Here is a 21,429-nt window from a genome sequence, read left to right as displayed (position 1 = left end):
TTAACACAGCACACAGTGGGAATGCATGATTTGCCAAATGTTCATGTTTCTGCATGCAGCGATCCAAAAGTAGAAGAGCCTACAAATTTGGCAGAAGCTGCTGGAGAGTAATATGTGTGGCCTCTCAGTAAACACATATGGTAATCCAAAATGATTCTTAATTGCCACTGAGATTTTGAAAAACAATGGACTTTCCTTGTCAGACACAAGATCCCAATTGGGCTCCATGCCAACCTGTCAGAAGGCATCCCTGTGTGTCAGAGCCTCCGACAAGCGTCTACACTCGTCAATGAGCATGGCTTCTTCCATGGAAAGATCGGCTTTCGTCAGGCACTGGAACGACATCAGCTAAGCATGAAACAGGTACTATGAAAAGTATCACATATTTTCCAATTCATTCAGCCATTGTTTAATCAAAATCTAGTTTTCAGTATTGTCCATTAAAGAGTTAAAAATTAAAGATGTGTAACATGATTAAAAGAAGAGCATGGATAGGGAGGTGATTTACAAAGTCTCCTTTCCTTTCCCCCCCATTTGTCTGAGACCTATTCCACACCACACACACCACCACAGCGAAAAGTCTTCTTCTATCTCTCCGTTTTCTGCATCTTCTGCTCTAAATCCATCCGTCTTCCCTCACCACATACAGAAATCTCCTTTTTGGTCTTTCTCTTTGTCTCCTACCTGGCATTTTAATTTCCACCTCTGCACATGTCCAAACCATCTCAGTCTGGCCTCTCTAACGTTGTTTCTAAACCTTCCAGTGTGATCCTATCCATTGTTGTCACTCCCAAAGAGAATTTCAGCATCTTCAACTCTGCCAACTCCAGGTCTGTCTACTGTCTTCTTGTCATTGCAGCCGTCTCCAAACGAGACGGCTGCAATGTCCTGGCCGTGGAACAGTGGACCAGCTCTACACCCTCGGCAGGGTCCTCGAGGGTGCATGGGAGTTCGCCCAACCAGTCTACATGTGTTTTGCGGACTTGGAGAAGGCGTTCGACCGTGTCCCTCGGGGAGTCCTGAGGAGGGTTCTTCGGGAGTATGGAGTACCGAACCCCCTGATACGGGCTGTTCGGTCCCTGTACGACCGGAGTCAGAGTTTGGTCCGCATATCCGGCAGTAAGTCGGACTCGTTCCCGGTGAGGGTTGGACTCCGCCAAGGCTGCCCTTTGTCACCGATTCTGTTCATAACTTTTATGGACAGAATTTCTAGACGCAGCCGAGGCGTAGAGGGGGTCCGGTTTGGTGGCCTCAGTATTGCACCTCTGCTATTTGCAGATGATGTGGTTCTGTTGTCTTCATCAAGCCGTGACCTCCAACTCGCACTGGAGCAGTTCGCAGCCGAGTGTGAAGCGGCTGGGATGAGAATCAGCACTTCCAAATCTGAGACCATGGTCCTCAGTCAGAAAAGGGTGGCATGCCCAGGTCAGGGATGAGATCCTGCCCCAAGTGGAGGAGTTCAAGTATCTTGGGGTCTTGTTCACGAGTGAGGGAAGAATGGAACGGGAGATCGACAGGCGGATCGGTGCAGCGTTTGCAGTGATGCGGACTTTGTATCAGTCTGTTGTAGTAACGAAGGAGCTAAGCCAAAAGGTGAAGCTCTCAATTTACCGGTCGATCTACGTTCCTACCCTCACCTATGGTCACGAGCTGTGGGTCGTGACCGAAAGAACAAGATCCCGGATACAAGCGGCCTAAATGAGTTTGAGTGAAATGAGTTTTCACGTCCCACCGGGAAGAGACCCCAGGGACGACCCAGGACACGCTGGAGAGACTACGTCCTTCGGCTGGCCTGGGAACGACTCGGGATCCCCCCGGCAGAGCTGGATGAAGTGGCTGGAGAGAGGGAAGTCTTGGTTGTCCCTGCTAAAGCTACTGCCCCCGTGACCCTACCCGGATAAGCGGTAGAAAATGGATGGGTGGATGGAAAAGTTTATTTCCAGAATTCCATTCAAAAAGTTAAACTTTCATTTTCATCGATTATCGATTCTGGGCCCACAATTTAAACAATTTCAAGTATTTATTTATTTTTACATAATTTGGGCTTCCAGCTCATAAAACCCACAAAATCAGGAATTCAAAAAATTTGAATAATCGGTCCGAATTTTGCAGGCCATAATTGTTTTATACTGAGTGTCACACACTCATCATCTACTAAAGTCAAAGCATCTGCACAGGTGTCATTAAATTGCTTCAGTTTGGTTCAATTGTCTCAGTTGGGTTCAATATGGCGAAGACCATCATTGATACCCTCCATAGGATGGGTAAGCCACAAAAGTTCATAGGTAAGGAGGCTGGCTGTTCACAGAGTGCTGTGTCCAAGCATATCAATGGAAAGTCTAGTGAAAGGAGAAAATGTGGCAGGAGAAGATGCACCAGCAAAAGAGATGACTGTGGGCTTCAGCGGATTATCAAACAGAGAAGATTCAAGACTCTAGCAGAGATCCAGAAAGAGTGGAATGAGGCGGGAGTCACAGCTTCAAAAATTATCACATTCAGACGCATCCGGGAGGTGGGCTACAACTGTCAGGTTCCTCGGGTCAGGGCACTTCTGAGCCTGAGTCAACGTCGGAAGCGTCTCAAATGGGCCAAGGAGAAGAAGGACTGGACTGTTGGCCAGTGATCCAAGGTCCTCGTTTCCGGTGAACATAAAGTGTGCCTTTCATTCAGGAATCAAGGTCCAAGGGTTTGAAGGAAGACGGGTGAAGAACAGAACCTAAGCTGCTTGAGGTCCAGTGTGAAATATCAATAGTCAGTCATGATTTGGGGTGCTATGTCCAGTGCAGGTGTTGGTAAACTCTGCTTTCTTAAATCCAAGGTCACCGCAACAGTCTACCAGAATGTTTTAGAGGACTTAATGATTTCTTCTGCTGAGGATCTGTATGGGGATGCGGATTTCATCTTTCAGCAGGACCTGGCTCCTGCCCATACCGCCAGAAGCACCAAAAGCTGGTTTGATGCCCAAGCCATCAGAGTTCTTGATTGGCCAGCCAACTCACCAGATCAAAGCCCCGTTGAGAATCTGTGGGGTATTATCAAGAGGAAATTGAGGGGGACCAGCCCCCAAAACAAAGAAGAACTGACAGTTTGTGGGTTTTATGAGCTGGAACCCCACATTATGTAAAACTAAACAAATAAATACTTGAAATTGTTAACATTGTGGGCCCTGAATCTATAATATATGAAAGTTTAACCTTTTGAATGGAATCATGGAAATGAATAAACTTTTCCATGCCTCGAGGTGGGGATCGATGGCATGCGCTTGGTGGCTGGCTCTGCATGAGATGGGAGTGAATTTCACTATTAATCACGGGATTGGGCAGGAACGGAAGTGAAAATCCCTGGTTTTCGTCCTGGCCATGGAACGGTGGACCAGCTCTACACCCTCATCAGGGTTCTCGAGGGTACATGGGAGTTCGCCTAACCAATCTGCATGTGCTTTGTGGACTCGGAGAAGACTTTTGACCATGTCCACCGCATAGGTGAGAATTCTACTTATTTAAAATCTACTTAAGTAGATTTCTTAGGTCTGTAATTTAGTATTTCTTTTTGTGGTGAATTTTTGCTTTTTCTCCTTACATTTTAAACACAAATATCTGTACTTTCTACTCCTTATATTTTAAAAATGAACTTGTTACTTTTAAAACCTTCTAAAGTTAGCAACAACACGACTTAAAAGGTAGAACTCTAAAAAAGGTAGTGGTAGGGGAGAGTGTAGCTAGATAGCATAGGATGGTGGTGTGTAAGGTGACTCTGGTGGTGGGGAGGAAAATAAAGACGACAAATGCAGAGCAGAGACCCATGTGGTGAAAGTTGAGAATGGAAGAGTGTTGTGCAGCTGAGAGGTGAGACACGCTCTCAGTGGACAGGAGGAGCTTCCATAAGACTGGACCACTAGAGCCAAGGTGATCAGAGAGACAGGCAGGAGAGTACTTGGTGTATCTTCTGGTAGGAAAAAAGGAAGAAGGAGATTTGGTGGTGGAACGTAAAAGTACATAAATTCATACAAGAAAAGAGGTTAGCAAAGGAGAAGTGGGACACTGAGAGGACTGAGGAGAGGAGAAAGGAATACATGGAGATGGAGTGCGAAGATCGAGGTGGCAAAGGTAAAAAAAGAGGCATATGATGACATGTATGCCAGGTTGGACACTAAAGAAGGAGAAAAAGATCAATACAGGTTGGCCAAACAGAAGGATAGAGGTGAGAAGGATGTGCAGCAGGTTAGGGTGATTCAGGACAGAGATGGAAATGTGTTGTGCCAGTAGTGTGCTGGACAGATGGAAACAATAATTTGAGGAGTCGATGAATGAGGAAAATGAGAGAAAAGGAAGAATAGAAGAGGCAAGTGTGGTGGATCTGGAAGTACCAATGATTAGTAAGAGGGAAGTTATAAAAGCACTAAAGAGGATGAAAAATGAAAAGGCAGTTGGTCCTGGTGTCATACGTGTAGAGGTATGGAACCATCTAGGAGAGGTGGCTGTGGAGTTTTTGACCATCTTGTTCAACAGAATTCTAGCGGGTGAGAAGATTCCTGAGGAATGGAGGAAAAGTGTGCTGGTGCCCATTTTTAAGAACAAAGGTGATGTGGTGACTCAGTGCAGAAGTGCGGTTTCATGCCTAGAAAGAGTACCACAGATGCATTATTTGCCTAAGGGTGTTGATGGAGAAGTACAGAGACGGTCAGAAGGAGCTACCTTGTGTCTTTGTAGATCAAGAGAAAGCCTATGACAGAGTACCTGGAGAAGAACTGTGGTACTTCACGTGGAAGTGTGGAGTGGCAGAGAAGTATATAGTACAGGAAATGTATGAGGGCAGAAGAACAGCGGTGAGGTGTGCTTAGGTGTGACAGAGGAGTTTAAGGTGGAGGTGGGACTGCATCAGGGATCAGCCCTGCCCGTATATTAAACCTCTCTTTTTGAAACTGCCCATTTGTTTTGGAGTCGTGCATTTTTGTGTCCTATCCTCTGTAGACATGACAATAGTAGAACTGGCCATAACATGGACCCAGCAGACTCAGACCCGGTGCGCAAAGACCTTCAAGCGCAGGGTCAACGCCTCTTCGAAGCAGGATGAGCAGCTTGCTGCCCTCCACCTTCATCTGGTGGGACTATCAGAACATCAGGACAAAATGATGAGACAGGTGGGCTCACGGTTTGCAGTTCTTATGAAAATGATTAGGAAGAAGGAACCAGTTGGCACAACACCTGATACTGCCACGGTACCAACGTTTCCATATGTGATATATGTGAAGCAGTTACCATGAAGCCACCTCCGCTGCGGTCTGCCCACAGCTCTCTCGACCGGAGAGGTTCTCTGGAGATTCTGGGAATATTAAGCCGTTCATCACTCAGTGCGAGCTCTACCTTGAGCTGCAGGTAGCTGCCTTCCCCACAGAGCGGACAAAAATCGCTTTCGTCATTTCCCACCTGACTGGTCGTGCGGAGGCGTGGGCTATTGCTGAATGGAGCCGCAATTCTGCCGCGTGTCATTCGTGGGCTTTTTTTTTGTGTAAAGACTAAAGAGCAATTTTTTCAGTTTGTTACAAAAAAATCTTTCCCAACTCAATTCCTCTGCCTAGCTAATCTGCACGTCTTTTTCTCCTTCCTTTGTGTCAAAATTCTCGTACAACTGATCATACACATTCTGTTTGACCATTGTCAGCTCCCTCGTCACCTCCTGTTTCCTCTCCTTGTACTATAGGTGGTTCATAGAGGACGGAACCAAAAAAGAGCGCCACTGTTGCAATCTTCTACCGCCTAAGAAAATCTGTAAAAAATAATCGTCTTTGTCCTAATAATCTTTACAAGCATATTTTAAAAAAACATTCTAAATGATTGCTTTGCCCTGGTCATCAACCATGCCATCTCTCAGCTTAACAGACCCTGGCAGTGCCAATGTTTAGTTTTTATTTGCCCTGCTCCTTCTTTATTAGGCAATCACTTTCTGCTACTCTACCAGCAGTGTGTCATCTGTCTGATTAACCTGAGTGTACTTTGTTTCCCATTTCAGTCTTATTTTTTTCTCTATGTTGAGGTGGAGCTAGAGCTGAGAGACCAGATCCGGCTTTTCAGAGAACTGACAGGTTACCTGCCTCATCATATGGATGGACATCAACATGTCCATATACTGCAAGGTAAGTCAAATGTTAACATTGTTCTCATCTATCTTTTGATCCCTTTTTACAGTCGGAATTAAAAAGTTGCCTCTGTTACAAAATATTCGGGAAGGATTAGTCCAACATACTGTTTTATAGCTGTGGCCGTCTCGCTACGCAGTGAGTTCCCCTAGCACAGTCACATGTTGGCAGACAGTCCTTTTATTCACATCACAAAAACAAACGGCATACTATAACAAATGGTATGGGCCTGTAGCTGCCTGGTCACGGCAGCGAACATTCTCCAGTAAATTCTGGGTTGACACAAAATGCAGGCAGAGGGCCTTTCCTGACATGACACTACTCTCATGAGCCAACTTCCACACCTCTGTCTCGCAGCCGACGACAAAATCGTGCACTTCTCCACAATAACACATAATATACTGAAAACAAATATTAATGCAATACTGTTGTTTTTGCTCTCCTTTTTCATGAACTGAACTCAAAGATCTAAGACTTCTATGCACAGCTGTATTTCTCTAAAATATTGTTCATCAATCTTAATCTGTGTAAGTGAGTACTTCTCCTTTACCGAGATAGCCCATCCACTTCACGGGAGCGGCATATCAAAATGCTGATTAGTAAAAATTATTATTGTACAGGTGTGCCTTAGGCTGCCCACAATAACAGGCCACTTTAAAATGTGCATTTTCACACAGAGTAGTTGTCTCCCAGCCCTATGGTTGTGGGTTATATCCTGAGCTCTTGTGACCATTTCCAAGTGTCCTTGAGCAAGTTACTGAACCTCCATTTACTCCTGATGATTCGTCATCAGTTGTTAATGAAGAGACAGTGAGTGTTAAAGGGCTTTGGGTACTTTGAAGGTAGAAAAGCGTGATACAAGTGAAAGCCCAGGTAGCAGGTTTTGAAGGACTGTGAAATGGGCAGGTAGATTGCAGGAATGTCCACCAGAGCTGTTGCCCGTGAATTGAATGTTCATTTCAGTCCTCTCCATAGGCAGTACATCCACAACTGCAGACCACGTGTAACCACACCAGCCCAGAACCTCCACATCCAACATTTTCACCTCCAAGATCATCTGCGACTAGCAACCCAGACAGCAGCTACAACAGTCGGATTACATAACTAAGGAAGTTCTGCATCCCCATCGTCCTCACCGGGGTCTTGACCTGACCGCAGTTCGCTATCGTAATGGACTCGAATGGGCAAATGCTCACATTTCATGGCGTCTGTTACTTTGGAGAGGTGTCCTCTTCACAGGGCACATAGCAGAAAGCGTATATGGCTTTGTGTTGGTGAGCAGTTGGCTGATGTCAGTGTTGTGGGTTGAGTGCCCCATGGTGGTGGTGGGGTTATGGTATAGGCAGGCATAGGTTACGGATAATGAAGACAGCTGTTTTATTGATGGCATTTTAAATGCACAGCGATATCGTGAGGAGATCCTGAGGCCCATTGTTGTGCCATTCAACCATGACCGTTCCCTCATGTTGCAGCATGATAATGCACGGCTCCATTTTGCAAGGATCTGTGCACAATTCCCGGAAGCTGAAAACATCCCAGTTCCTACATGACCCGCATACTCACTAGACCTGTCACCCATTGAGCTTGTTTGGGATGCTCTGGATCGGTGTACAAGACCATTGTGTTCAAATACCTGCTAATAGCCAGCAACTTCACATGGCCATTAAAGAGTGGACCAACATTCCACATGCCACAATCAAACATGATCAACTCAATGCAAAGGAAATGTGTTGTCCTGTGTGAGGCTAATCATGGTCATGCCCAATACTGACTTAGCGCTGTACGGTGGTAGTGAACTGAATTCAACTCCGCAATAAGCAGCAGTCTGGCAAATAGAGAACAATACATTAATAAAGAGGCTTCACTCACAGTTGAAGTTTACTAAACACAAGAGAAAAACAATTACACGTTTTGAAAACCACTCAACAACGTTGACTTAAGAACATGCTGCTGGCTTCATGCTAACATATAATGGAAAATTCCATTGACATACTAACTGTTAGAATCCTAGTTGCGGTTTTAGAACCCTTTAAGCAGCAGATAAAGCGCTATATAAGTGCAGTCAACCATTCAAATATTGAAACACAAATGAGGGAGCAACACATGTAGACACAACAGTATTCACAGGCATATTCTTTTTCCTCTTTGGAAAATGAAAAGTATTTCTACATCTTCCTGAGTCACTTAGAGTAGTCGTAGAAGTGGTATTCTTCTTCGTTTGTCTGCACGGCTGTATTTTACTGCCTCCTGGTGGCCAAGGTGGGCACATCAGAAGGAGCAGCACAATGCAATGAATTGTGGCATTAAAGACACGCAAACTGTTTAATTCTGCACATTCTGTGTAATTATGTTATTACTCTGTTTGTATAACATACAATATGAGAGAGTACTATTTTCCTGAGTTAAAAAACAAACTAAAACATTTGTTTTTTGGGGGTGAGCAGATTACCTCATTCACTACCAGCCCTCCCGAGTTAAAATGCTTAACCTGGGTGTTAAAATGGCCCCTCCACTCACCTTTGACACCCACATCAAACACAAACACGTAAGACATCTTTTTAGAATGTCAGAAACAGCCAAATTCTATCCAATTCTCACCCTGGCAGATGCAGAGAAGCTCGTTCACGCCTTTGTCTCCTTCAGGCTGGACTACTACAATGCACTCCTCATCAGGATTCCTGTCAAGACCACTCGGAAACTGCAATACATTCACAACAGGATCCTGATGAGGTTGCGCAAGTATGACACACACACCCATTCTGGAATCCCTGCACTGGCTCCCTAGCCCAGCCAGAATTAAGTTCAAGGTCTCCCTCCTCACCCACTACTGCACGTACATGCCCACCAGTGCTTCAAGGAAATCCTCACCCCCCCCCAGACTCATTCATGCACTCTCCGTTCTGCAGCCATAAACACCCACCATGCCCCCGGAACCAAGTTCCGCACTATGGGTGATCGGGCATAGTCCTCTGCAGCTCAGAGGCTGTTGAACGCCCTCCCTGGCCCCACAGACTACATAGGCTTTTCAACGTTAACTAAATGTGTTTTGACTTCCTCCTTTAATGACCATCTCTGATCATTTTATAATTGTAACCAATTTTATTTTTTAAATTCCTCATGTAACACTGAGATCAACGGTTGTAAAGTGCAATTGAAATAAAATGTATTATTATTATTATTATACAGTAATCTCTCGCTATATCATGGTTCACTTATTGCAGATTCATTGCGTCAGTTAGTCACCTGCACATCTCTGACACAGCTAGCTTCATTGGCAGGGATGTGCACAGGTAGACCTTTACTGGTGCTTCCGCATTGGCCCTTTTGCCCTGGATGAGTAAAATGCCCTTTTCCATAGAGCCCTTTTTAAAAACAAATATTATTCATCAATATTTTAAAAAAACTAACCTTCTGTGTTTGGCTAGCATTAAGAATCTCACGATTTGATTCAATTTCGATTCTTAAGGTTGAGTTTCAATTTGTTATTGATTCTTTAGGGATGCAATTCGATTCTATATTGATTTAAATGTTGCAATATTATCCTTCCATCCATTTTCCGAACCACTTATCATCACTAGGGTCACGGGCTTGCTGCCGCCAATCTTAGCTAACTCTGGGCGAGAGACGGGGTACACCCTGAACTGGTCGCCAGCCAATCGCAGGGCATATCTACAACCCCAATTCCATTTAAGTAGGGATGTTGTGTTAAACATAAATAAAAACAGAATACAATTATTTGCAAATCATATTCCACCTATATTCAATTGAATACACTAGAAAGAAAATATATTTAATGTTCAAACTGATAAACATTATTTTTTAGCAAATAATCATGAACTTAGCATTTTATGGCTGCAACACGTTCCAAAAAACCTGGGACAGGTGGCAAAAAAGACTGAGAAAGTCGAGGAATGCTCATCAAACACCTGTTTAGAACATCCCACAGTTGAACAGGCTCATTGGGAACAGGTGGGTGCCATGACTGGGTAGAAAAGGAGCTTCCCTGAATTGCTCTGTCATTCACAAGCAAAGATGGGGCGAGGTTCACCTCTTTGTGAACAAGTGTGTGAGAAAATAGTCGAACCGTTTAAGGACAATGTTCCTCAACGTACAATTGCAAGGAATTGGAGAAATCACTGCATGTAAGCAGCAAGGCCGAAAACCAACACTGAATGCCTGTGACTTCAGGCGACACTGCATCAAAAACCGACATCAATGTGTAAAGGAGATCACCACATGGGCTCAGGAACACTTCAGAAAACCAATGTCAGTGAGTACAGTTCGGCGCTACAGCCAAAAACTTGAAACTCTACTATGCAAACTAAAAGCCATTTATCAACAACACCCAGAAACACCGCCGGCTTCTCTGGGACCAAGCTCATCTAAGATGGACTGATGTAAAGTGGAAAGGTGTTCTGTGGTCCAACGAGTCCACATTTCAAATTGTTTTTGGAAATTGTGGACGCCGTGTCCTCCGGGCAAAAGAGGAAAAGAACCATCCGGACTGTTATGGACGCAAAGTTCAAAAGCTAGCATCTGTGATGGTATGGGGCTGTGCTAGTGCCAATGGCATGGGTAACTTACACATCTGTGAAGGCACCATTCATGCTGAAAGGTACATACAGGTTTTGGAGAAACATATGCTGCCATCCAAGCAACGTCTTTTTCATGGACGCCCCTGCTTATTTCAGCAAGACAATGCCAAACCACATTCTGCAAGTGTTAAAACAGCGTGGCTTTGTAGTAAAAGAGTGCGGGTACTAGACCGGCCTGCCTGCAGTCCAGACCTGTCACCCATTGAAAATGTGTGGCGGGTTATACGAAGCGTACTATACGAGAACGGCAACCCCGGACTGTGGAACAGCTGAAGCTGTACATCAAACAAGAATGGGAAAGAATTCCACCTACAAAAAAAATTGTTTCCTCAATTCCCAAACGTTTATTGAATGTTGTTCAGAATCAGAATCAGAATCATCTTTATTTGCCAAGTATGTCCAAAACACACAAGGAATTTGTCTCCGGTAGTTGGAGCCGCTCTAGTACAACAGACAGTCAATTTACAGAACACTTTGGGGACATAAAGACATTGACAAAAAAACAATTGTGCAAAAAGATGCAGAGTCCTCTAGCACTTAGAGCAGTTCGAACGACTAATATTGCAATAGTCCGGTGCAATGACCATTGTGCAAAGGGCGCTGAGACTTCAAGGAGTGCATGCGGTTTAAAGTGACGAGTAGTGCGATCATCTGGGACAATGTTGGTTGTGCAAATGTTACAGATACTCCTCAATCAGTGTGCAAATGGAGCAGATGCTACTCTGGCATGAGTGGCCAGTATATGCAAATAGTGCAGCATGGCGAGACAACTACAGTGAGTGCACGAGTAATACATAATTGGCCCCACAGAAATGTGACAACGAACTCAAGTCTAAAAATTGTCAGCTTGTTGTAATGGAATTATAGGTTAGGTGTTTAAGAAGTTGATCGCAAGAGGGAAGAAGCTGTTGGAATGTCTACTAGTTCTAGTTTGCGTTGATCGGTAGCGCCTACCTGAGGGAAGGAGCTGGAAGACCCGGTGACAGGGGTGCAGACGGTCCGAGAGGATTTTGCACGCCCTTGTCTTAGTTCTGGCAGCGTGCAAGTCCTCAATGGTGGGTAGGGGGGTACCGACAATCCTTTCAGCAGTTTTGATTGTCCGTTGCAGTCGGAGTTTGTCCTTTTTTGTAGCAGCACCAAACCAGACTGTGATGGAAGAACACAGGACTGATTCGATGACCGCTGTGTAGAACTGTTTCAGCAGCTCCGGTGGCAGGCCGTGCTTTCTCAGAAGCCGCAGGAAGTACATCCTCTGCTGGGCCTTTTTGAGGACGGAGTTGATGTTGTTCGCCCACTTCAGGTCCTGAGAGATGGTAATTCCAAGGAACTTGAAGGTCTCGACGGTTGACACAAGGCAGCTGGACAACGTGAGGGGCAGCTGTGGCGAAGGATGCCTCCTGAAGTCCACGATCATCTCTACCGTCTTGAGCGTGTTCAGCTCCAGGTTGTGTCGGCCGCACCACAGCTCCAGCCGCTCCGCTTCCTGTCGATATGCAGACTCGTCACCGTCCTTGATGAGTCCTTGATGAGGCCGATGACAGTGGTGTCATCTGCAAACTTCAGGAGCTTGACAGTCGGGTTCGCTGAGGTGCAGTCGTTCGTGTAGAATCAAATCAGTCATCGAATCAGTCCTGTGTTCTTCCATCACAGTCTGGTTTGGTGCTGCTGCAAAAAAGGACAAACTCCGACTGCAACGGACAATCAAAACTGCTGAAAGGATTGTCGGTACCCCCCTACCCACCGTTGAGGACTTGCACGCAGCCAGAACTAAGACAAGACCCATGCAAAATCGTCTTTGACCTTCCACATCCTGGTCACCAGCTCTTCCAGCTCCTTCCCTCAGGTAGGCACTACCAATCAATGCAAACGAGAACTAGCAGACATTCTTCCCTCTTGCCATCAGCTTCTGAAACAGCTAACTTACAATTGCATTGCAACATGCTGCCAAGCCCGGAGGAGACGAAGTCCACCATTTCCAAAAACAATTTGAAATGTGGACTCGTCCGACCACAGAACACTTTTTCACTTTGCATCAGTCCATCTTAGATGAGCTCGAGAGAAGCCGGCGGAGTTTCTGGGTGTTGTTGATAAATGTATTTTGCTTTGCATTGTAGAGTTTCAAGTTGCACTTACGGATGTAGCACCGAACTGTATTTACTGACATTGGTTTTCTAAAGTGTTCCTGAGCCTATGTGGTTATATCCTTTACATATTGATGTCGGTTTTTGATGCAGTGCCGCCTGAGGGATCGAAGGTCACGGGCATTCAATGTTGGTTTTTAGCCTTACCGCTTAAATGCAGTGATTTCTCCAGATTCTCTGAACCTTTTGATGATATTATGGACCATGAAATCCCTAAATTCCTTGCAGTTGTGCATTGAGGAACAATGTCCTTAAACTGTCCGACTATTTTCTCATGCACTTGTTCACAAAGAGGAGAACCTGCCCCATCTTTGCTTGTGAATGACTGAGCAATTCAGGGAAGCTCCTTTTTAGAATCAGAATCATCTTTATTTGACAAGTATGTCCAAAAAACACACAAGTAATTTGTCTCCGGGAGTTGGAGCCGCGCCAGTACGACAACAGACAGTCAATTGACAGAGAACACTTTTGAGACATAAACACATTGACAAAAAACAGTCACTGTGCAATAAAGGGTTGCTAGTTATCTTGTAATGCCGGTACATTCTTTTTTTTTTTTTGACAATTGTGCAAAAGATACGGAGTCCTCTAGCACTTAGAGCAGTTCGAATGACTAATATTGCAATAGTCCGGTGCAATGACCATTCTGCAAAGGGCGCTGAGACTTCAAGGAGTGTATGCAGTTTAAAGTGACGAGTTGTGCGATAATCTGAGACAATGTTAATTGTGCAAATGTTGCGGATACTCCTCAATCAGTGTGCAAATGGAGCAGATGCTCCTCTGGCATGGCCAGTATTGGTCAACAACAGATATGCAAATAGTGCAGCGTGGCGAGACGACTCCAGTGAGTGCACGAGTAATATATAATTGGCCCCACAGAAATGTGACAACGAACTCAAGTCAAAAAAATTGCCAGCATGTTGTAATGGAATTGTAGGTAAGGTGAGGAGTGTGATCCCCCTGTAGTTGGAACATACCCTCCGGTCCACCTTCTTAAAAAGGGGGACCACCACCCTCGTCTGCCAATCCAGAGGCACTGTCCCCGATGTCAACGCGATGTTGCAGAGGCGTGTCAACCAGGACAGCCCCATAACATCCAGAGGCGCGGAACATGGTCCACTCGGACTCGATGTCCCCCGCCTCCCCCGGAACATGAGCAAAGTTCTGTCTGAGGTGGGAGTTGAAACTCCTCTGACAGGGGATTCCGCCAGACGTTCCCAGCAGACCCTCACAATACGTTTGGGCCTGCCACGTCGGACCGGCATCTTCCCCCACCATCGGAGCCAACTCACCACCAGGTGGTGATCAGTTGACAGCTCCGCTCCTCTCTTTACCCGAGTGTCCAAGACATGCGGCCGCAAGTCCGATGACATGACAACAAAGTCGATCATCGAACTGCGACCTCGGGTGTCCTGGTGCCAAGCGCACGTGTGGACACCCTTATGCTTGAACATGGTGTTCGTTATGGACAATCTGTGATGAGCACAGAAGTCCAATAACAGAACACTGCTCGGGTTCTGATCGGGGGGGCCGTTCCTCCCAATCACGCCCTTCCAGGTCTCACTGTCATTTCCCACGTGAGTATTGAAGTCCCCCAGCAGAACGATGGAGTCCCCAGGGGGAGCGCTCTCCAGCACCCCCTCCAAGGACTCCAAAAAGGGTGGGTACTCTGAACTGCTGTTTGGTGCATAGGCACAAACAACAGTCAGGACCCGTTCCCCCACCCGAAGGCGGAGGGAGGATACCCTCTCGTCCACCGGGGTGAACCCCAATGTACAGGCGTCAAGCTGGGGAGCAATAAGTATACCCACACCTTCTCAGCGCCTCACACCGTGGGCAACTCCAGAGTGGAAGAGAGTCCGACCCCTCTCGAGAGGACTGGTACCAGAGCCCAAGCTGTGCGTGGAGGCGAGTCCGACTATATGTAGTCTGAACTTCTCGACCTCACACACCAGCTCGGGCTCCTTCCTGCCAGAAAGGTGACATTCCACGTCCCTCGAGCCAGCTTCTGTCGCCGGGGATCGGATCGCCAAGGTGCCCGTCTTCGGCCACCGCCCAGCTCGCACTTCACTATTGCCCCCCCCACAGGTGGTGAGCCCATGGGAAGGGGGACCCACGTTACTCTCCCAGCCACCAGGCACTCACCTTCGAGCCCCACCTCCAGGCCTGGCTCTAGAGGGGGGCCCGGTGACCCGCGTCCGAGCAAGGGAAACCTGAATCCATTTATTGTACTCGCCATCGGGGGTTTTGGAGCCGTGCTTTGTCTGGTCCCTCACCTAAGACCTGTTTGCCATGGGTGACCCTGCCAGGGGCATAAAGCCCCAGACAACTTAGCTCCTAGGATCATTGGGACACACAAACCCCTCCACCACGATAAGGTGATGGCTCAAGGAGGGGATAGTAATAGAATAAAATGTAACTCCCTCACAACCTTATACCCTCTTTTTATTGCATGTCCTGTCCTCAACCCCTGACGTCACTTAGCCCCTCCATTTCTTGAGGGTTACTTTCAGACCTGACAAATGACTGCATCTCATCGGTAACATAAATTCTAACTTTTTTACTCCCTGTGATAATTGCACTCATGAGTCCTCATCTGCCACCTTGCCTTGAAATATACTCAATACTTTTTTTCTGAGAAATCAAACTTGGTTACAAAATAACATTTAAGGGTTTGAAAAGCCACGAAATTGTCGAACACGTTACGGTAGGAAAGAAAATTCATCATTTGCGGTTCTTCTGTTCTCTGGCAGCTTTAGGAGCAACTTCCAACTGTTTCTGATACAGCAGTCACTGTGGACAGGCTATCACAATTGCAGTCTAAAGCGACACCCGCCAATTGCAGTGCTGTTCAGATACTAACTTTCATAATGTCAGAGGCGCTGGAGCTGGAGGCCACACAACATTAAGCAACCACCTCCAAATGTTAAATGCAGAAAACACCTGAACACTGTATAGTGTCAACTTTGGGTCACTAAAAGATACCAGAATAATTTCAGTGGCCCTTTGGTATAGATGCTAGTCTGTGAAATAATGCTGCCTATTGAGATTATTAATTTATGATCTTGTGTTGCAGAGGTACGTGAGGTGTTTGCACAGGTCCTGTCAGATCACAAAATTCCATTCACCCGTGTTCCAGTGGAGCCAGGTTTACACAGCTGCCAGTGGCTGCCAACACATCTCCAAAGATTCTATGCACAGGTGGAGAAAGACGCTCTCGAGTCCATTCCTGTCTTCAGGCATTATGGAATAAGGTGTGTGGGTATGAGTGTTTCAATTAGGTGGTGCTTGACCCCCTACAAATTAAAGACCAACCCAAAGTAAAAAATAAATAAATACATTTATATATAAATAAAAACATTTATGTGGTGTCCTTTGCTTACACAAGCACATGCACAGGATTTTTTTGGGGCAGGTGCTCAAGTCAAAAGTAGGGTGCACATTGCCAAAATTATTCACACAAGAAACAATTTTAAGAAAACTATGTATTTAAATCACGTATTTATTTCTCTTGACGTAATCAACACAGTCAATAATACAAATATTAACGAAGAAGGTGAAGGGAAGCTACAGTAAATATAAGAAATCTACACACACTTGTTCAAATGACCGTTTTTGGTGAAATACAAAACTTAGACCAACATAAATCATTTTAAAGCTTTCCCCCCCACTATTTGTTAACCTATAACCTGTACAATTCAACTGAAAAAAATATATGAATCTATTTTACAGAGGCAAAGTCAAAATGAGATACTGAGATAATGTGGTTGCATAATTGCACACACCCTTACAAATGTGGATGTTGCCGTGTACAGAATGAAGCAATCACATCCAAGCTCGTGTTAAATGGGACTCAACACATACCTGCCACCATTTAAAGTGCCTCTGATGACAGTAATCCCTCGCTATATCGGGGTTCGCTTATTGCGGATGCAGTGCATCACGGATCTCTTTTTTTTTTATAGGTCAGTGTAGTGCAGTTGGCGGCACGGTGACCGACCGGTTAGGGTGTCTGCCTCACAGTTCTGACAACTGGGGTTCAATCCCCGACCCCACCTGTGTGGAGTTTAGCTTGATTTTGTACAACTCCAGTACTGTAGTTAAAAACGTCACTGCAATGAATTCTGAGTTCCCATAATGCTTTTCGCTGACTATATTGCCAGGACTGCCAGTGTGAGAAATAGTGCCAATTTTTAAGGCAGCAAATTGCCATTTCACAACATGCCCACATGGACTGTTATTCACATCATTCAAGCAGAGCACACCTGCCTTTAGTAGACGTGCTCGTGGAGAGTGTGTGGATGGTGAACGCAAGTGGACAAATAAAATACCTTGACCTCTCTACAGTATCACATATTGGCATTGGCTTGCATATGTGAAACTTGTAAATTTATCAATAATAAATAATTGATCCGTTCTTGTGAGGGATTTCTGGAACGTAACCCCCACGATAAACAAGGGTTTACCGTAAGCCCAAATATATTTCACCTGTTCTAGTAGGCTTTTCCTCAGATTTTTGTAGTCACATCTTATAACACAAATCATTGTCTGCAAAGAGCTTCTGCAACTTCAGAGGGATCTAATTGTTCAAAGGTATTAGTCAGAAGAAGGGTAAGAAAAAAAATCCAGAGCACATCAAGGAACCAGGAACAGAAAGCAGTAGTACATCATCATAGAGAAAATATGGCAGTGACATTACCAAGATCTGGACGTCAAGACCAAAGTCTTATCTTACAAAAAAACTGGTCGGCAGCCAATCGGGTGGCACATATAAACAAATAACCATTCACGCTCACATTCACACCTACGGGCAATTTAGAGTCTTCAATCAACCTACCACGCATCTTTTTGGGATGTGGGAGGAAAGCGGAGTACCCGGAGAAAAGGGAGAACATGCAAACTCCACATAGGCGGGGATTTGAACCCCGGTCCTCAGAACTGTGAGGCAGATGTGCCAACCAGTCGCCCACCAAGTTATAAGTCACAATAACAAATCTGAGACCATGGACCTCAGTCGGAAAAGGGGTAGCATGCCCTCTCCAGGTCAGGCATGAGATCCTGCCCCAAGTGGAGGAGTTCAAGTATCTTGGGGTCTTGTTCACGAGTGAGGGAAGAATGGAACGGAAGATCGACAGGTGGATCGATGCAGCGTCTGCAGTGATGCGGACTTTGTATCGGTCCGTTGTGGTGAAGAAGGAGCTAAGCCGAAAGGCGAAGCTCTCAATTTACCGGTCGATCGACGTTCCTTCAATAAACCTATCAGAAGCTTCCAAATAAATCACATCATCGTCTGGGTTTCCCCAAATCGCAGTACAGAGAATGGATGAATGTTTTATTCTCTCATTTTTCTGCTGTTTAGCAAATCTAAATAATTTTGGTGGTCCCAGTTGACCCAAAACAGGAAAAGTTTCATCTAATTTCACACACACAGTGGAAAAAAAGCGTCTTTTAAATCATATATGTCAAGTTGTCATTTCAACTGGAGTGGACTTTTATTACATTATTGGCCAGTTATTATGTTATGGTTTTCTCGTAATAACAGCCCATAAGGTAATAAATTGGCTCTTTTTAATCAGAATCAGAATCATCTTTATGTCAAAAACAAAAAAGATGACTAATGACAATGACTAATATTGCGATAGTCCGATGCAATGACCATTGTGGAAAGAGCACCAAGACTTCAAGCGAGTAGTGCGATAATCTGGGCCAATGTTGATTGTGCAAATGTTGCAGATACTCCTCAATCAGTAAGAAGCTGATGGCAAGAGGGAAGAAGCTGTTGGAATGTCTGCTAGTTTTAGTTAGCATTGTTCGGTAGAGCCTCCCTGAGGGAAGGAGCTGGAAGAGCTGATGACCAGGATGTGGAGGGTCCAAGAGGATGTTGCATGCTCTTGTCTTAGTTCTGGCTGCATGCAAGTCCTCAAGGGTGGGTAGTGGGGTACCGACAATCTTTTCAGCAGTTTTGATTGTCTGTTGCAGTTCGGGTTTGTCCTTTTTTGTAGCAGCACCAAACCAGACTGTGATGGATGAACACAGGACTGATTCAATGACCGCTGTGTAGAAGTGTCTCAACAGCTCCTGTGGCAGGCCGTGCTTTCTCAGAAGCCACAGGAAGTACATCCTCTGATGGCCTTTTTGAGGACTGAGTTGATGTTGAACTCCCACTGCAGGTCCCGAGAGACTGTAATTCCCAGGAACTTGAAGGTCTCGACGGTTGACACAAGGCAGTTGGACAGCGTGAGGGGCAGCTGTGGCAAAGGATTCCTCCTGAAGTCCACAAGCATCTCTACAGTCTTGAGCGTGTTGAGCTCCAGGTTGTGTCGGCCGCACCGCAGCTCCAGCCGCTCCGCTTCCTGTCGATACGCAGACTCGTCACCGTCTTTGATGAGGCCGATGACTGTGGTGTCATCTGCAAACTTTCAGGAGTTTGACAGCCGGGTGCGTTGAGGTGCAGTTGTGTGTGTAGAGAGAGAAGAGCAGCGGAGAGAGGACACAACCTTGGGGGTCCCCGGTGCTGGCGGTGCGTGGAGTGAGGCGGTGTCCCCCAACCTCACCTGCTGTGTCCTGCCCGTCAGGAAGCTGTAAATCCACTGGCAGATGGCAGGCGAGACGCTTTTCTGGAGAAGCTTGGAGGAGAGGAGTTCAGGGATGATGGTGTTGAATGCAGAGCTGTAGTCCACGAACAGGATCCTCGTGTAGGTCCCGTAATATAATATTACATTACAGGTTCACATATTACATTTGCAAGGATTTTTTTTTCTTTAGCCAGGCCAATAATGTAATAGTCAGCCAATAACATAATAAGTTATTACATTGTTGGCCAAAAGTTATCACGTTATACTGTAGGTTCAGGACTTTTATTACATTATTGGCCAGTTATTACGTTATGGGCCTATTACATTTTAAAAAGGGCAGATTTATTTATATATGGGCTGTTATTATGTTGTGGACATAAACACTCCATTACAACCTTGTGCCCATAGCTTTCCTGCATACAGTATAAATCCATCCATCCATTTTCTATATGCTGTTATTTTGTGACATGGTCAATGGGAGTCATGCATGCTTACCAATTTTTAACCACGTAACCGGTTGTTTAAAATGTTAAAGGCCGCACACATGATGAGGAAAAAAATGTGTGTTCTTTCTGCTCTTATATTGTATGACCAATACGGCATACCACACACAAGCTCTTTGTTTGCTCCTGTATTTGTACTTCAGGTCGGTTTTGACCACACTGATTTGCAATTCTAAATCAGGTTTAACATTTATGATTGTGGACTCTGACTGTTGTCTCGAGCAGATTGAGCAGCACTCTTAACACACCCCACATGACAGGCTAATGGCTCAGGAAAATCCAAAATCAAACCATTGCAGACTTTGACCGTGACGGGAAAATGCTCCGATTTAGCCTGAGTGTCAGTATGTGAATACAGTACTCCACTTTAGGAAACAACATTTCTGTTTAATTTCATGGGTTTTGAAGAACTGCATTGCAGAGCAGTATTGGGGCCATGTTGAGCATTTCTGTATGACTTGAATTTCGATTCGGGGTTTATTGGCAAAGCAGTAACTTGTACTTCTTAAAAAAAAAAAAAAAAAAAAAATACAATAAATGACAGTCAACCCCTTTTCATATCCACAGGTGGCCAGAAGTGTACCTAGGACTGACGACAGTAGGCCAGAACATGTCTGTCTCCAACCTGCAGAGGGCCCTAAGCCATGCCTTGAGTAGGTCCTCCTGTGGCATTTCCAGTTCTGAAGAGCGTGTGATCACAGCAGAACTCATGGTCCACCCAGGTTACCCCAGTCACCCACAAAAAGGTGGCTGTGGAGAAGGACCAGATGACTTCTCCCAGTCAGATGACCGGCAACATGAGCTCAGTGTGCTCACTGACTTGTCCCTGCTTGCTATGTACCGCCAGGAGAGAGTGCAACTCTGTGCTTTTAAAGACCTTTGAGCATATTTTGTCTTCAGCATGAATCTATGAATTAGAGAGAAACGTCACATGATTTTTTTGGGGCAAAATTAACTTTTACATAACTGTTTAGTTCAGCATTACATTGACTGTCTTTACAGTTTACTTAAATTGAGAAACTACCTTAAAACTAGAATGTTATGTTTGGAGACAATTTCTAAACTGGTTTTGCAAATATTAAACTTGAGATACAATATGGTCTTTTTCATTGAACATTTATGAACTCATTACAGGACAATTAGACAAGTATTGAACAGTATGGACTCTCCCTGAGCCGTCACCTTATCGTGGTGGAGTGGTTTTTGTGTCCTGATGATCTTCTGAGCCGTGTTGTCTGGAGCTTTACGCCTCTGGTCGGGTCACCCATGGCCAACAGGTCCTATTTGAGGGACCAGACAGTACGGCTCATAGACCCCTTACGATGATAAACACAAATGGACCTTAGTTTACCTTGCCTGGACGTGGGTCACCGGGGCCCCCCTCTGGAGCCAGGCCTGCAACCATGGGGCCCGGCCGGGCACAGCCCGGAGAGGCAACATGAGTCCCGCTTCCCATGGGCTCACCACCTGTGGGAGGGG

The 21,429-nt window shown here is 45.4% G+C and overlaps 1 protein-coding gene across 12 annotated transcripts in view; it reads left to right on the top strand.

Annotated features, from left to right (window-relative positions):
- Positions 1-21,110, top strand: part of ydjc (YdjC chitooligosaccharide deacetylase homolog) — a 39,058-nt gene extending 17,948 nt beyond the window's left edge. For 9 of the 12 annotated variants that reach the window (XM_061673240.1, XM_061673236.1, XM_061673233.1 and 6 more), the window contains 6 exons: positions 204-363; positions 6,010-6,133; positions 15,949-16,126; positions 19,043-19,310; positions 19,448-19,567; positions 20,518-20,705. In XM_061673240.1, the coding sequence (XP_061529224.1) occupies positions 204-363; positions 6,010-6,133; positions 15,949-16,126; positions 19,043-19,310; positions 19,448-19,567; positions 20,518-20,607 (940 nt within the window). In that variant the 3' untranslated portion in view covers positions 20,608-20,705. Of the gene's footprint in view, positions 1-203; positions 364-6,009; positions 6,134-15,948; positions 16,127-19,042; positions 19,311-19,447; positions 19,568-20,517 lie in introns of all 12 variants that reach the window. The other 3 variants (XM_061673237.1, XM_061673241.1, XM_061673242.1) reach the window with 3 other exon arrangements.
- Positions 21,111-21,429: the final 319 nt, after the last annotated feature.

Source organism: Phycodurus eques, chromosome 3, assembly GCF_024500275.1.
Source record: "Phycodurus eques isolate BA_2022a chromosome 3, UOR_Pequ_1.1, whole genome shotgun sequence".
Lineage (NCBI taxonomy): Eukaryota > Metazoa > Chordata > Actinopteri > Syngnathiformes > Syngnathidae > Phycodurus > Phycodurus eques.
Note: the sequence above shows the minus strand (reverse complement) of the source record. Positions and strands in the feature narration are given on the sequence as shown.